Source organism: Nylanderia fulva, unplaced genomic scaffold (assembly GCF_048542155.1).
Source record: "Nylanderia fulva isolate GAGA-0341 unplaced genomic scaffold, ASM4854215v1 Scaffold283, whole genome shotgun sequence".
Classification (NCBI taxonomy): Eukaryota; Metazoa; Arthropoda; class Insecta; order Hymenoptera; family Formicidae; genus Nylanderia; species Nylanderia fulva.
This window is the reverse complement of record NW_028190351.1, coordinates 14,447-29,101: the sequence shown is the minus strand read 5'-3', so window position 1 is coordinate 29,101 and position 14,655 is coordinate 14,447. Positions and strand designations below refer to the sequence as shown.

General features: G+C 40.8%; 1 protein-coding gene across 1 annotated transcript; it reads left to right on the top strand.

The window, feature by feature from the left end:
• The first annotated feature begins 12,355 nt into the window (after window positions 1–12,355).
• Window positions 12,356–14,386, top strand: LOC114944208 (uncharacterized). The gene has a single exon (XM_029320009.2). It carries the CDS (start codon window positions 12,477–12,479, stop codon window positions 14,367–14,369), a length of 1,893 nt encoding a protein of 630 aa, XP_029175842.2. The 5' UTR covers window positions 12,356–12,476; the 3' UTR covers window positions 14,370–14,386.
• Window positions 14,387–14,655: the final 269 nt, after the last annotated feature.

The window sequence follows — 14,655 nt, the reverse complement described above, 5'->3', positions numbered from 1 at the left end:
CCAAAAAGCTTAAAAATAATACGTGTTATAAAGGATAATGATTTTTGGAGTGTTGTGTGCCTCGGGAGAGACACTTAAGGGTCGCGCCAAATTGGGATGGGAATCCGGGGCGTCAGGACTTGTCGGGTGTTTGTAGAGAAATGCACTACACTTTTTGTATTAAAATTCTTTATTCAACTTCAACCACTTGGTCTTTATTTTATTTCACTATCAATACACTGAAGCTTTACGAGTGTGCGGCACTGACTTTATATTACTCCGCGTATCGCGCACAACTGCGAGTCGATGCTAAGTGCGTGCGCGGTTAGCGAGATCGTGGTTAGAGCGATTATTTGTGTCTGCGACTGAGCGAGCTGTCGCGTCTCTACTCTCTTTTTATATCGTTGTTTTTTGGAGTTTTCCCGATCGGAAGGGGTGCCTGGCAACAGGTTTCCCCGGTCGAGAATCTAGGTGCAAGCGAAGCAGATTCAAAGTCCTTCTGCTTTGCTTGCACGTTGACCAATTTCTGTTCCGCGTATATCTCGCATTGTATGCGTTTTTAACGCGGTCATTATCTGTCGTAATTCTGATTTCGCGTATACCTCGCATCGTATGCGCTTTTTAACGCGGTCATTATCTGTCGTAATTCTGATTCCGCGTATACCTCGCATCGTATGCGTTTTTTAACGCGGTCAGTGTCTGTCGTAATTGCGGATGCAATACGAGTACCCATTTCTTAATATTAGTTAACTTTTAATAGTTATATCTATTGTATATCTTTGGGGGATATAACATCCCTCCCCCGTTAAAGAAGAAAAACGAAGGCATGAAGTTTTTCGCTTACAACTAAAGCTTACAAATGTTTATCCCGTTCACAATATAATTATAATCGTTTCCTATTTCCTAAAAACGCGTACTATTACTCCTTTTTATTTAATATAGATCTAGGTACATCCCAGTCATCGTCGAGTATCGTCACTCTTGGTCTTCTTTTAATGTCTTTTCTATTTTTTACCTTCCAAATTATAATGACAATGATAAATATTATAATTATGATTATTACTAACCCGCTCGAGGTCATGGGATAAATAAATTGTTTTCTTGTATAAAACTTTTGTTCATTATCCTGTAAATCATTGTCTATGTTGTTTATTTTCGTTCGTAATTCTATTAATTCTGCGTTTTAATTTGATAGTTTCCTCGTGAGGTTAGTCGGCCGGTATTTTTTATTATTAAATTTTTTTCTGTGTATCCGTCACATTTTATATTTATTTTTTCTTCCTTAGCTGTTGAGTACAACCATGTGTGTGTTTGATGTAACGGGATCCATACTGTCGTTTTCGTTTTAATTGTATTAGATGCAATGCTTATTCGCATTTGGACGATTTGTTGTGTCCTTACTGTCGCGCCCGCGCCCCTGTTGTGGGGCCCGAAATAACGAGGGACGAGTATACCCGGGCGTACGATATGGTGCTCCGGTGGGCGAATGTGTCCCAGAGGGCGGGTGAGCCGCATTCCTTGCACGTCACCCTCGATACGCGTACCGGTACGCGAGTGGTGCGTGAAGTGGTGGTTTTGGTGGGGGCGACCAGCCTTGATCGATTCGCGATACCAGAATAGGTAAGTCCCTAGTGTTTAATAAATAACTTTAATTTTGTCGTGTGCATGCGTATCGCTTTTTCTTCCCCCTCTTTTTTTCTCTCTTCCTTATTGTACCTTAGGCGTCGGAGGTTTTCTTTTCGGTTATCCTTGTTGTAGCGTTTCGTCATATATAAGCATTTTTTCACCGACTTCAATTTTGTTTTAAAAAATTTTTGTTGGTCTAGGTATCGTCCGATAAAAAATTCCTGGCGCGGTTTGTTCGGCTTTTATGATTCCTGCGATATTTTTAGTTACGGCGGGTCGGATATGTGATAAGCGATACTGGCTTACGCGTACCGGGGTCTCTCTTTCCGAGTCTCCCTCGTTCCTGTCGCGTTCGGTCTCAGATTCGTTTTTTCGTGACCTATTCAAATTTCGGTTAATCGTTTCGCTGCGCGGCCGTAGTCGGATCTTCTCATACGGGCGCAGTTTTATTACCGCGTTTCCTAGTTGCAGCTCTCGTTTCCTATGGTTGCAACAAGCATTTTGTTTCTTCAGGAAATCTATTCCTATAATTCCGTCAAATTCCATCGGAAATTCATCTTTCACAACGTAAATTGCGTGTTTTATTTTGTTCCCATTTAGCTTAATGGTCGCGTACATTTTTCCGATTGTCTTTGCCTTGTGACCGGTTATTCCCACGAGAGTTATTTTATCGTTGTAAATTTCGGTCTCGCCTTTTAAGAGTTTCACTTTTATCAATGAAATCGTAGCTCCCGAATCGTAAAGCATATTTACTTTCCCGTGTTTTGCCTCTCGCATGGGCAGATTAATTATATTTAAACTCTCTTTCTCTCTCGGCGTTCGGCGCACGTGTGACATCTGATATTCCCGCGCGCGTGTCGTCTTATTCTTTTTCTCTTGTCTTTCGTCCTCGTCGCTACTTTGCTCGTCATTGTTACTGCTTCGCTCGGAATCCGTATCACTGTTTCTCGTTTTCAGCTTCTTACGACTTTTGATTACATTAACGTTACGCGATTTTTTATCACCGTTTATTCTATCGTGACTTGATGTCATTTTTAACCGTCCATTTAATGTCCAGCATTCTTCACGGTTGTGTCCACGTTTTTTGCAGTAATTGCAAAATTTTTCTATTGTAGTTACGCGATCTGACCTTCTCCGGTTTAGGATGCGCATATTTACTACTACGGCATTCTCGCTCGTAGTGTCCCGATTTTCCGCATTTATAGCATTGCACGGCGTTTTTTGATGATCGCGACGGCGCTTCATCATAACGATTTCGATTTGTATCGTGACTTGATCGCGATGCGGTTGTGCCCTTTACCTTTTCTTCGGCGGTTGCGGCAGTTATTGCCTCCTGCAGTGTTTGGTAATTTCGAGAACGAATAAGTAGTTGTACCTCGTCGCGTAGTCCTATTTGGAAATTTTGCAAGGCTTGTTTTTGTATAGTACTTAGTATGATCCGCTTTTCAATGGGGGAGTGATCTTCTCCCTCCGTCATGGATTCATATAACTCCATAACTAAGGTATCAACGCGCGTTCCGAAAGCTTGCGCGCCTTCATTTGCCTTTTGTTTTAAGGAATTGAACTCTATCTGCAAATACGTAGTACTTCGCCTACTCTGATATGTACATTCCAATTGTCGCTTGAGTTCGTCGTATGTCTGTATGTCTCGCGTTTGAAAATCCAACATTGCTTTGCCTTTTAATTTTGTACACAAAATAGCTCCCACCAACCCTCTCTCATTAGCAGGGTGTATATTTTTCATAGCATAAGTGCATGCGCTTAAGAATTCCTGTAATTTATGTTGGGCCGTCCCGTCAAATTCCGGAATCATTTGCCGTGCTTCTTTTAACGATATAAAAGGCTCCTGCGGGCCTTGTCGGTGTCTAGGGTTACTCTCTGTTCGTCTGTACACAACGTCATATTTTTTGTCGTCATTGTCTGGGTCTCGCGTTTCCCTCTCGCGGGTGTGTGTGTCCCGGCGGATTTGACCTCGTTCGTCCGCGTATGTGCTAATATCACGAATTTGTTCGCGTAATATGTCTATTTCCGTGAGCATTTCCCTACGTAGTTCTCGCATGCCTCTCATTATTTCACGTAGCATGGGGTTGTCTATGCCGGCCTCCCTATAATTAGGAGTTTCGCGCATCTCAATTTCGTCAACGCGTCTATTTATGTATTGTCTGGGATCGCGGGGGTTAGTTGTTCCTATTTCGCTATTAGGAGGTGGTGCATGTACGTCGGCTTCCACAAGTCGAGTATTGTCGCGAGCTATTGTACCGTGTAAACGGTCAATCTCGCGGTCGATGGCACCCTCGGACACATCCATGCCTCCGTTAGGCGGTGTTCGCAGCATGTCCTGATACTCGCTCGGATCGAAAATACTACTATCGTATGATGTAAGCAAAGATTCCCCGTGTTGTGACCCGTTGCTAGGAGTTCGTCTCACGCGTTCGTTACTTTCCCGTGAGTATATGATTCGGAGTCGCTCTCTCCTGAATAATATGCTTCTAATTTTATTCGCACTTTTCCGAGGTTTTCTAAGGTTATCGGTAGTGCTTTGATTGATCGTTCGGCTGAGTCGCTATGTAACCACGAATTATTCGCTATCGCTTGTCAGGGTGTTTCGCTTTCCTCCGACATTCATGCAGTATGTATAAAAGTTTGATTCGGACTTACATTAATATTACTATCGCTCGCTTGCTGACGCTGCAGATCATCGCTCGGCAGTGTTGATACGGCTGGCGGTCCGGTGTCGTAAGGTGATCCTGCGGGTCGCTGTACGGTGCGATGCGTTGTCCGTGTTGTCGTAGGTCGCGTCCTTAGGTGATGGCCTACTTCCCGACGGCTGATGCGTTGTCCGTGTGTGTGTGTCTTTTTGTACGTACGGCACGCTGCTGCTTATACGTCGGCTTCTGTTTTGTTTGTTTCCCGTCGATTATTATGTTCGACGTGCCTGATTATTAATACTGCTGTATTTTTCAGGTCTTCCTCCGAGTAGTTCCTGACGGTCCTTCGGCGCAATCCCACCGCTGCCACCAAATTGTTGTGTGCCTCGGGAGAGACACTTAAGGGTCGCGCCAAATTGGGATGGGAATCCGGGGCGTCAGGACTTGTCGGGTGTTTGTAGAGAAATGCACTACACTTTTTGTATTAAAATTCTTTATTCAACTTCAACCACTTGGTCTTTATTTTATTTCACTATCAATACACTGAAGCTCTACGAGTGTGCGGCACTGAGTTTATATTACTCCGCGTATCGCGCACAACTGCGAGTCGATGCTAAGTGCGCGCGCGGTTAGCGAGATCGTGGTTAGAGCGATTATTTGTGTCTGCGACTGAGCGAGCTGTCGCGTCTCTACTCTCTTTTTATATCGTTGTTTTTTGGAGTTTTCCCGATCGGAAGGGGTGCCTGGCAACAGGTTTCCCCGGTCGAGAATCTAGGTGCAAGCGAAGCAGATTCAAAGTCCTTCTGCTTTGCTTGCACGTTGACCAATTTCTGTTCCGCGTATATCTCGCATTGTATGCGTTTTTAACGCGGTCATTATCTGTCGTAATTCTGATTTCGCGTATACCTCGCATCGTATGCGCTTTTTAACGCGGTCATTATCTGTCGTAATTCTGATTCCGCGTATACCTCGCATCGTATGCGTTTTTTAACGCGGTCAGTGTCTGTCGTAATTGCGGATGCAATACGAGTACCCATTTCTTAATATTAGTTAACTTTTAATAGTTATATCTATTGTATATCTTTGGGGGATATAACATCCCTCCCCCGTTAAAGAAGAAAAACGAAGGCATGAAGTTTTTCGCTTACAACTAAAGCTTACAAATGTTTATCCCGTTCACAATATAATTATAATCGTTTCCTATTTCCTAAAAACGCGTACTATTACTCCTTTTTATTTAATATAGATCTAGGTACATCCCAGTCATCGTCGAGTATCGTCACTCTTGGTCTTCTTTTAATGTCTTTTCTATTTTTTACCTTCCAAATTATAATGACAATGATAAATATTATAATTATGATTATTACTAACCCGCTCGAGGTCATGGGATAAATAAATTGTTTTCTTGTATAAAACTTTTGTTCATTATCCTGTAAATCATTGTCTATGTTGTTTATTTTCGTTCGTAATTCTATTAATTCTGCGTTTTAATTTGATAGTTTCCTCGTGAGGTTAGTCGGCCGGTATTTTTTATTATTAAATTTTTTTCTGTGTATCCGTCACATTTTATATTTATTTTTTCTTCCTTAGCTGTTGAGTACAACCATGTGTGTGTTTGATGTAACGGGATCCATACTGTCGTTTTCGTTTTAATTGTATTAGATGCAATGCTTATTCGCATTTGGACGATTTGTTGTGTCCTTACTGTCGCGCCCGCGCCCCTGTTGTGGGGCCCGAAATAACGAGGGACGAGTATACCCGGGCGTACGATATGGTGCTCCGGTGGGCGAATGTGTCCCAGAGGGCGGGTGAGCCGCATTCCTTGCACGTCACCCTCGATACGCGTACCGGTACGCGAGTGGTGCGTGAAGTGGTGGTTTTGGTGGGGGCGACCAGCCTTGATCGATTCGCGATACCAGAATAGGTAAGTCCCTAGTGTTTAATAAATAACTTTAATTTTGTCGTGTGCATGCGTATCGCTTTTTCTTCCCCCTCTTTTTTTCTCTCTTCCTTATTGTACCTTAGGCGTCGGAGGTTTTCTTTTCGGTTATCCTTGTTGTAGCGTTTCGTCATATATAAGCATTTTTTCACCGACTTCAATTTTGTTTTAAAAAATTTTTGTTGGTCTAGGTATCGTCCGATAAAAAATTCCTGGCGCGGTTTGTTCGGCTTTTATGATTCCTGCGATATTTTTAGTTACGGCGGGTCGGATATGTGATAAGCGATACTGGCTTACGCGTACCGGGGTCTCTCTTTCCGAGTCTCCCTCGTTCCTGTCGCGTTCGGTCTCAGATTCGTTTTTTCGTGACCTATTCAAATTTCGGTTAATCGTTTCGCTGCGCGGCCGTAGTCGGATCTTCTCATACGGGCGCAGTTTTATTACCGCGTTTCCTAGTTGCAGCTCTCGTTTCCTATGGTTGCAACAAGCATTTTGTTTCTTCAGGAAATCTATTCCTATAATTCCGTCAAATTCCATCGGAAATTCATCTTTCACAACGTAAATTGCGTGTTTTATTTTGTTCCCATTTAGCTTAATGGTCGCGTACATTTTTCCGATTGTCTTTGCCTTGTGACCGGTTATTCCCACGAGAGTTATTTTATCGTTGTAAATTTCGGTCTCGCCTTTTAAGAGTTTCACTTTTATCAATGAAATCGTAGCTCCCGAATCGTAAAGCATATTTACTTTCCCGTGTTTTGCCTCTCGCATGGGCAGATTAATTATATTTAAACTCTCTTTCTCTCTCGGCGTTCGGCGCACGTGTGACATCTGATATTCCCGCGCGCGTGTCGTCTTATTCTTTTTCTCTTGTCTTTTGTCCTCGTCGCTACTTTGCTCGTCATTGTTACTGCTTCGCTCGGAATCCGTATCACTGTTTCTCGTTTTCAGCTTCTTACGACTTTTGATTACATTAACGTTACGCGATTTTTTATCACCGTTTATTCTATCGTGACTTGATGTCATTTTTAACCGTCCATTTAATGTCCAGCATTCTTCACGGTTGTGTCCACGTTTTTTGCAGTAATTGCAAAATTTTTCTATTGTAGTTACGCGATCTGACTTCTCCGGTTTAGGATGCGCATATTTACTACTACGGCATTCTCGCTCGTAGTGTCCCGATTTTCCGCATTTATAGCATTGCACGGCGTTTTTTGATGATCGCGACGGCGCTTCATCATAACGATTTCGATTTGTATCGTGACTTGATCGCGATGCGGTTGTGCCCTTTACCTTTTCTTCGGCGGTTGCGGCAGTTATTGCCTCCTGCAGTGTTTGGTAATTTCGAGAACGAATAAGTAGTTGTACCTCGTCGCGTAGTCCTATTTGGAAATTTTGCAAGGCTTGTTTTTGTATAGTACTTAGTATGATCCGCTTTTCAATGGGGGAGTGATCTTCTCCCTCCGTCATGGATTCATATAACTCCATAACTAAGGTATCAACGCGCGTTCCGAAAGCTTGCGCGCCTTCATTTGCCTTTTGTTTTAAGGAATTGAACTCTATCTGCAAATACGTAGTACTTCGCCTACTCTGATATGTACATTCCAATTGTCGCTTGAGTTCGTCGTATGTCTGTATGTCTCGCGTTTGAAAATCCAACATTGCTTTGCCTTTTAATTTTGTACACAAAATAGCTCCCACCAACCCTCTCTCATTAGCAGGGTGTATATTTTTCATAGCATAAGTGCATGCGCTTAAGAATTCCTGTAATTTATGTTGGGCCGTCCCGTCAAATTCCGGAATCATTTGCCGTGCTTCTTTTAACGATATAAAAGGCTCCTGCGGGCCTTGTCGGTGTCTAGGGTTACTCTCTGTTCGTCTGTACACAACGTCATATTTTTTGTCGTCATTGTCTGAGTCTCGCGTTTCCCTCTCGCGGGTGTGTGTGTCCCGGCGGATTTGACCTCGTTCGTCCGCGTATGTGCTAATATCACGAATTTGTTCGCGTAATATGTCTATTTCCGTGAGCATTTCCCTACGTAGTTCTCGCATGCCTCTCATTATTTCACGTAGCATGGGGTTGTCTATGCCGGCCTCCCTATAATTAGGAGTTTCGCGCATCTCAATTTCGTCAACGCGTCTATTTATGTATTGTCTGGGATCGCGGGGGTTAGTTGTTCCTATTTCGCTATTAGGAGGTGGTGCATGTACGTCGGCTTCCACAAGTCGAGTATTGTCGCGAGCTATTGTACCGTGTAAACGGTCAATCTCGCGGTCGATGGCACCCTCGGACACATCCATGCCTCCGTTAGGCGGTGTTCGCAGCATGTCCTGATACTCGCTCGGATCGAAAATACTACTATCGTATGATGTAAGCAAAGATTCCCCGTGTTGTGACCCGTTGCTAGGAGTTCGTCTCACGCGTTCGTTACTTTCCCGTGAGTATATGATTCGGAGTCGCTCTCTCCTGAATAATATGCTTCTAATTTTATTCGCACTTTTCCGAGGTTTTCTAAGGTTATCGGTAGTGCTTTGATTGATCGTTCGGCTGAGTCGCTATGTAACCACGAATTATTCGCTATCGCTTGTCAGGGTGTTTCGCTTTCCTCCGACATTCATGCAGTATGTATAAAAGTTTGATTCGGACTTACATTAATATTACTATCGCTCGCTTGCTGACGCTGCAGATCATCGCTCGGCAGTGTTGATACGGCTGGCGGTCCGGTGTCGTAAGGTGATCCTGCGGGTCGCTGTACGGTGCGATGCGTTGTCCGTGTTGTCGTAGGTCGCGTCCTTAGGTGATGGCCTACTTCCCGACGGCTGATGCGTTGTCCGTGTGTGTGTGTCTTTTTGTACGTACGGCACGCTGCTGCTTATACGTCGGCTTCTGTTTTGTTTGTTGCCCGTTGATTATTATGTTCGACGTGCCTGATTATTAATACTGCTGTATTTTTCAGGTCTTCCTCCGAGTAGTTCCTGACGGTCCTTCGGCGCAATCCCACCGCTGCCACCAAATTGTTGTGTGCCTCGGGAGAGACACTTAAGGGTCGCGCCAAATTGGGATGGGAATCCGGGGCGTCAGGACTTGTCGGGTGTTTGTAGAGAAATGCACTACACTTTTTGTATTAAAATTCTTTATTCAACTTCAACCACTTGGTCTTTATTTTATTTCACTATCAATACACTGAAGCTCTACGAGTGTGCGGCACTGAGTTTATATTACTCCGCGTATCGCGCACAACTGCGAGTCGATGCTAAGTGCGCGCGCGGTTAGCGAGATCGTGGTTAGAGCGATTATTTGTGTCTGCGACTGAGCGAGCTGTCGCGTCTCTACTCTCTTTTTATATCGTTGTTTTTTGGAGTTTTCCCGATCGGAAGGGGTGCCTGGCAACAGGTTTCCCCGGTCGAGAATCTAGGTGCAAGCGAAGCAGATTCAAAGTCCTTCTGCTTTGCTTGCACGTTGACCAATTTCTGTTCCGCGTATATCTCGCATTGTATGCGTTTTTAACGCGGTCATTATCTGTCGTAATTCTGATTTCGCGTATACCTCGCATCGTATGCGCTTTTTAACGCGGTCATTATCTGTCGTAATTCTGATTCCGCGTATACCTCGCATCGTATGCGTTTTTTAACGCGGTCAGTGTCTGTCGTAATTGCGGATGCAATACGAGTACCCATTTCTTAATATTAGTTAACTTTTAATAGTTATATCTATTGTATATCTTTGGGGGATATAACAGGAGTAATAAAATGCTACCCTTTTTAACAAATTTCTATTATAATTGCATGCTGCCAGAAATCTTGGATAGTCGGCATAATAGACATATGCCTATTAGAAATCCAGATTATATAATAGAAGCTCAAAAAGGGGTAAAAAAATTAAATAGTTGTCGACAATGTAATACAGAAAACAAAAATATTATCAAAGAAAGTCAATGTTGCGAATATAATAGTTTATCTATGAAAGCAACTGTCACTCCTGTTACTGTTATAAGTGCGGAATCAAGATGACGATTGCGCTATTGTAAATAGTTACTCACAAAATAAAAAAGAACTAACTGAAAACGATATGGCACGACAAAAAAATTTTCTCGATAATCGTCCTATATCTGATAGTGAAATAGAGAAAAATGTATTACCTGTGGATAGTCTAATAAACGACGATTCATTGGACAAATTCTTGCGCGTCGTAAAAAATACATGTCCTTTTGAAACACAAAGTGTGTTATATTTAGAATATTCTCATTTAATTGAAGCAAGTCGTAGCGACAAAAGCTTACAAATTATTGGAGGAAATTGCAGTAATCATTGGCGATGTATATTTTTTGACGGCACCAAGCTTCGAGTGTATGACAGTCTACCCGATTGTACATACAATAAATTGGTGCCTAAAGAAAAAAATTACATTCATCGTCGTTATCCACAAATAAGTGCAAATGATATTATATTTGAAAAGGTTCAAAAACAACCTGATGGCACATGTTGTGGAATTTATGCTGCAGCTTTCGCTACAACTATAGCTTTAGGAGAAAATCCTTGTAATATGACATATTCGAATCGTATTGATAATATGAGGCAACATTTTCTTTACATTATCGAAGAAAATAAACTGTCGCCTTTTCCAAAATTCTAAAAAAAGAATCTTTAGGAAAAGATGCCTCAAATAAATATAACACAAATTTTATGTATTTATATCTAACGATATATACATAAAGAGGTGCATGTTTTTGTATATATCGAAATTATATATATATCGATTTTGCAAATAATACATAAATGTCAATATTGCTATAAATATCAGCACTTGTCTCTTCTCCCTGTAAAATGAAACAAAAATTCTTTCTCGATTTACACCTACCTTGTCGTGGTGAAAAAGCTTTATACTAAAAGGTGTAAATAAGAGAGCAACAAAAAATTAAATTAGAAGTACATTTTATATCATGTTTTTTAGTGTCTAAAAGAAATTGTACAGACACTTGTACCTTTTCATCATATAAATATAAATATAGAAACACATATACATATTACGTATGTCAAAGTGAACAATAAATTGTGTTCAAATAAAGTAAAAAAAAACACATTTATATTTATATTCTTATCATCGACATTATACGCAAATATATGCGTATAAGATGATGTGTAACAATGTGTATATATAATTATTTTTTATAAAATTACAAGTTATATAAAATGGGACATTCTATTTAAATATATATCCTATATATACATATATATATATAGGATATATATATATATATATAGGATATTTAAATAGGATGTCCCATTTTATATAACTTGTAATTTTATAAAAAATAATTATATATACACATTGTTATATATATACACATATATATACACATTGTTATATATATATATATATATATATATATATATATATACGAGGTGTGTTCAAAAAGTATCGCGAATTTTGTGTTTTTTCAAAAATTATTTATTTATTCATGAATATCTATTTTGTCCCCTTCAAAGTAATCCCCACCAGATATTATACACTTGTGCCAACGTTTTTTCCAATCCTCGAAGCACTTCAAAAAATCATTTTTTGTGATCTTGTTCAGCTCCTCCTTCGATGCCGTCTTTATCTCCTCAATCGTAGCGTAGCGTCGTCCTTTCATGGGCCTCTTCAGTTTCGGGAACAAGAAAAAGTCACAGGGGGCCAGATCTGGGGAATACGGTGGCTGCGGCATTATTAGTGTGTTGTTTTTGGCCAAAAATTCGCGCACAAGCAACGATGTGTGAGCAGGGGCGTTATCATGGTGCAAAAGCCAATTTTTGTTCTTCCACAAATCCGGGCGTTTCTGGCGGATTGCTTCGCGCAATTTGCGCATAACTTGCAGGTAATATTCCTTATTGACCGTTCTACCCTGTGGCAAGAACTCATGATGCACCACGCCCCTGCAATCGAAAAAAACTGTAAGCAAAACCTTCACATTTGACCGAACTTGGCGCGCTTTTTTCGGTCTTTGCTCGTGCGGCAGCTTCAATTGGGATGATTGAGCTTTGGTTTCCACGTCATAACCATAAACCCATGATTCGTCACCAGTTATGACCCTCTGGAGCAAATTTGGGTAGTCGCGGACAGAGTCCAACATCTCCTGAGCAATGTTAATGCGATGCTGTTTTTGGTCGAAATTGATTCTTTCGTGAATCAAGAAAGAATTGATGAAGACTCCGGAAAAGAATCATTGGAATGTGGGTCGTATTCAGAAATTCCAGGTAAATCACACCAATTTTATGCATGCGAGAATAACAGAAATGTAGATAACGACATGTCGACATCGTTATCTTGTATAGAAACATTTTCTCAATCATCTGTCGATGCATGTGCAACACAGAAGTTTCAATCAGAAAAAAATAATATTTTAGATGATGATGATTCATCTGTAGGATTATTATCAGACGTTCGCGAATTTTGTAAAAATTTGACATGTTTGTCGATGAACGAGCCGCACGCATATACAGATGAGAGAAATGTGATGACAGATAATGATGCGTTCACACCGCAGTCGTTAAATACATTTTTAGAAAATTCTGCAGATGCATGTACGGAATGGGAAAATACAATGCAAAGCAATATCGAAGATATCAAAGATGTCGAAAATGTTAAAGACGTCAAAAATATCGAAAACGTAGAAACCGTTGAAAATGTTGAAGACGTTGAAAATGTTGAAGACGTCGAAGATATCGAAAATATTGTTTTGCATACAGATGAGAATATCGACGCATATCGTTTACATTCTGAAGAGATTAGTGGACGACGTATCGTCAATGTTGGACATTTTTTTGCTGAATTGCAGAGACTGTCCACTCATTGGATCGGCGAATGTCGTTTTACTGATCTTGTATTGAGTGAAAAGAAGCGTGACGGTCTAAAAACCCAATTTTCTGTCAAATGTCGAATGTGTCACACCACAGGTGACTTTTGTAGTGAACCGACAGATGAGAGAATATTGGATGTCAATAGTGGTATCGTTTCCGGTACTATATTGACAGGGACTGGTCATAAGCAGCTTGAAGAACTTCTTTCAGCTGCAGATATTCCATGCATGCGTAATAAAACATATATAAAGTATCATAATAAAATGTCGGAAGCCTTCGCCGCCGCCGCGGAAAAAGAAATGCGTGTAGCTGGCGAAGAGGAAAAACGTTTAGCAATAGAAAGAGGAGATGTCATAGACGGCATTCCGCATATACCCGTGATAACAGACGGCTCGTGGATGAAGAGATCCTACCGTACTGGTAGTTACGATTCTCCATCCGGAGCAGCTATTATTACGGGATATTATTCAAAAAAAGTATTATTTGTTGCTGTCCGAAATAAATATTGTATTGTTTGTGCGAGAGCAGCGAAAATTAATACAGTAGCAAAAAAGCATGTATGTTACAAAAATTGGGGGAGCAATCAGAGCTCCACCAGTATGGAAAGTGATATAATCCTTGAAGGCTTCCGACTAAGTTTAGAAATGCATGGCCTTATTTATAATAAATATATCGGTGACGGTGATAGTAACGTATTAAAAAAATTGAGAGATTTTCCACCGTATCCAAATATTGTTGTGCAGAAGATTGAATGCACGAATCATCTCCGCAATCTTTCTAATAAAATACGTGAGGCAAGTAGTACCGGTAGTAGAAATATTTCAAAATTGAAAAAGGTCGTTGAGCACAGCGTTATGAAAATTCGAAACGCTGTGGTTAAGGCTGTCACCTTTCGCCGCAATCGTGAAGTTAGTTGGCAAATAAAAATTTCAGAATTAATCAAAGATTTAAATAATATACCTAGCCATGTATTTGGTGAACATAAAGATTGTGCTTTGCTTCAATATTTCTGTAATGGACAACAGAAAGAAGGCGAAAAAAATCTTGTGCCCCAATTACAACGTGCAGGATTATTACAAAAAGTACAAAATGCTATGAAACGCGTAATAGAAAATGCCGATAGCTTACTTTATCAATTTACTAGTAATTCTGTTGAAAGTTGTAATGCAATTATTAGTAAATTTATTGGTGGCAAGCGCGTTCATTTTGCCATGAAAGGTTCTTACCAGACACGCGTTAAAGCATCAGTAGTGCAACATAATACTTCGCGAGCCTTGAGTTCTGTTTGTCGTGTAATGAAAAACCACCTACACAAACAGATATCATTGAAACTAGAAATATAAAAAAAAATGCCAACCAGCTTAAACGAACACGTGCGGCGAAAGAATTAGGTCTCTCTGTTCGTACATCTAAATTTTCTACTAAAATAATGACTGATAAAGATTATGGACCAAATGTAGAACGGCCAGATATCGAAAGTAATATATACGAACAGCTGAGACGTAATCATTTTCAAATGTTATTAGATCAGCAAAGTAATCGTACTGTATTGGAGTATGCTACACGGGATCAGCATGAAAACCCGGTGTGGCTCAACATACGGCGAAATCTTCTCACTGCTTCAAACTT

What these genes read in the sequence shown, in the direction of transcription:
- LOC114944208 (XM_029320009.2), top strand. Translation starts at nt 12,477, where the DNA reads ATGTCGACATCGTTATCTTGTATAGAAACATTTTCTCAATCATCTGTC.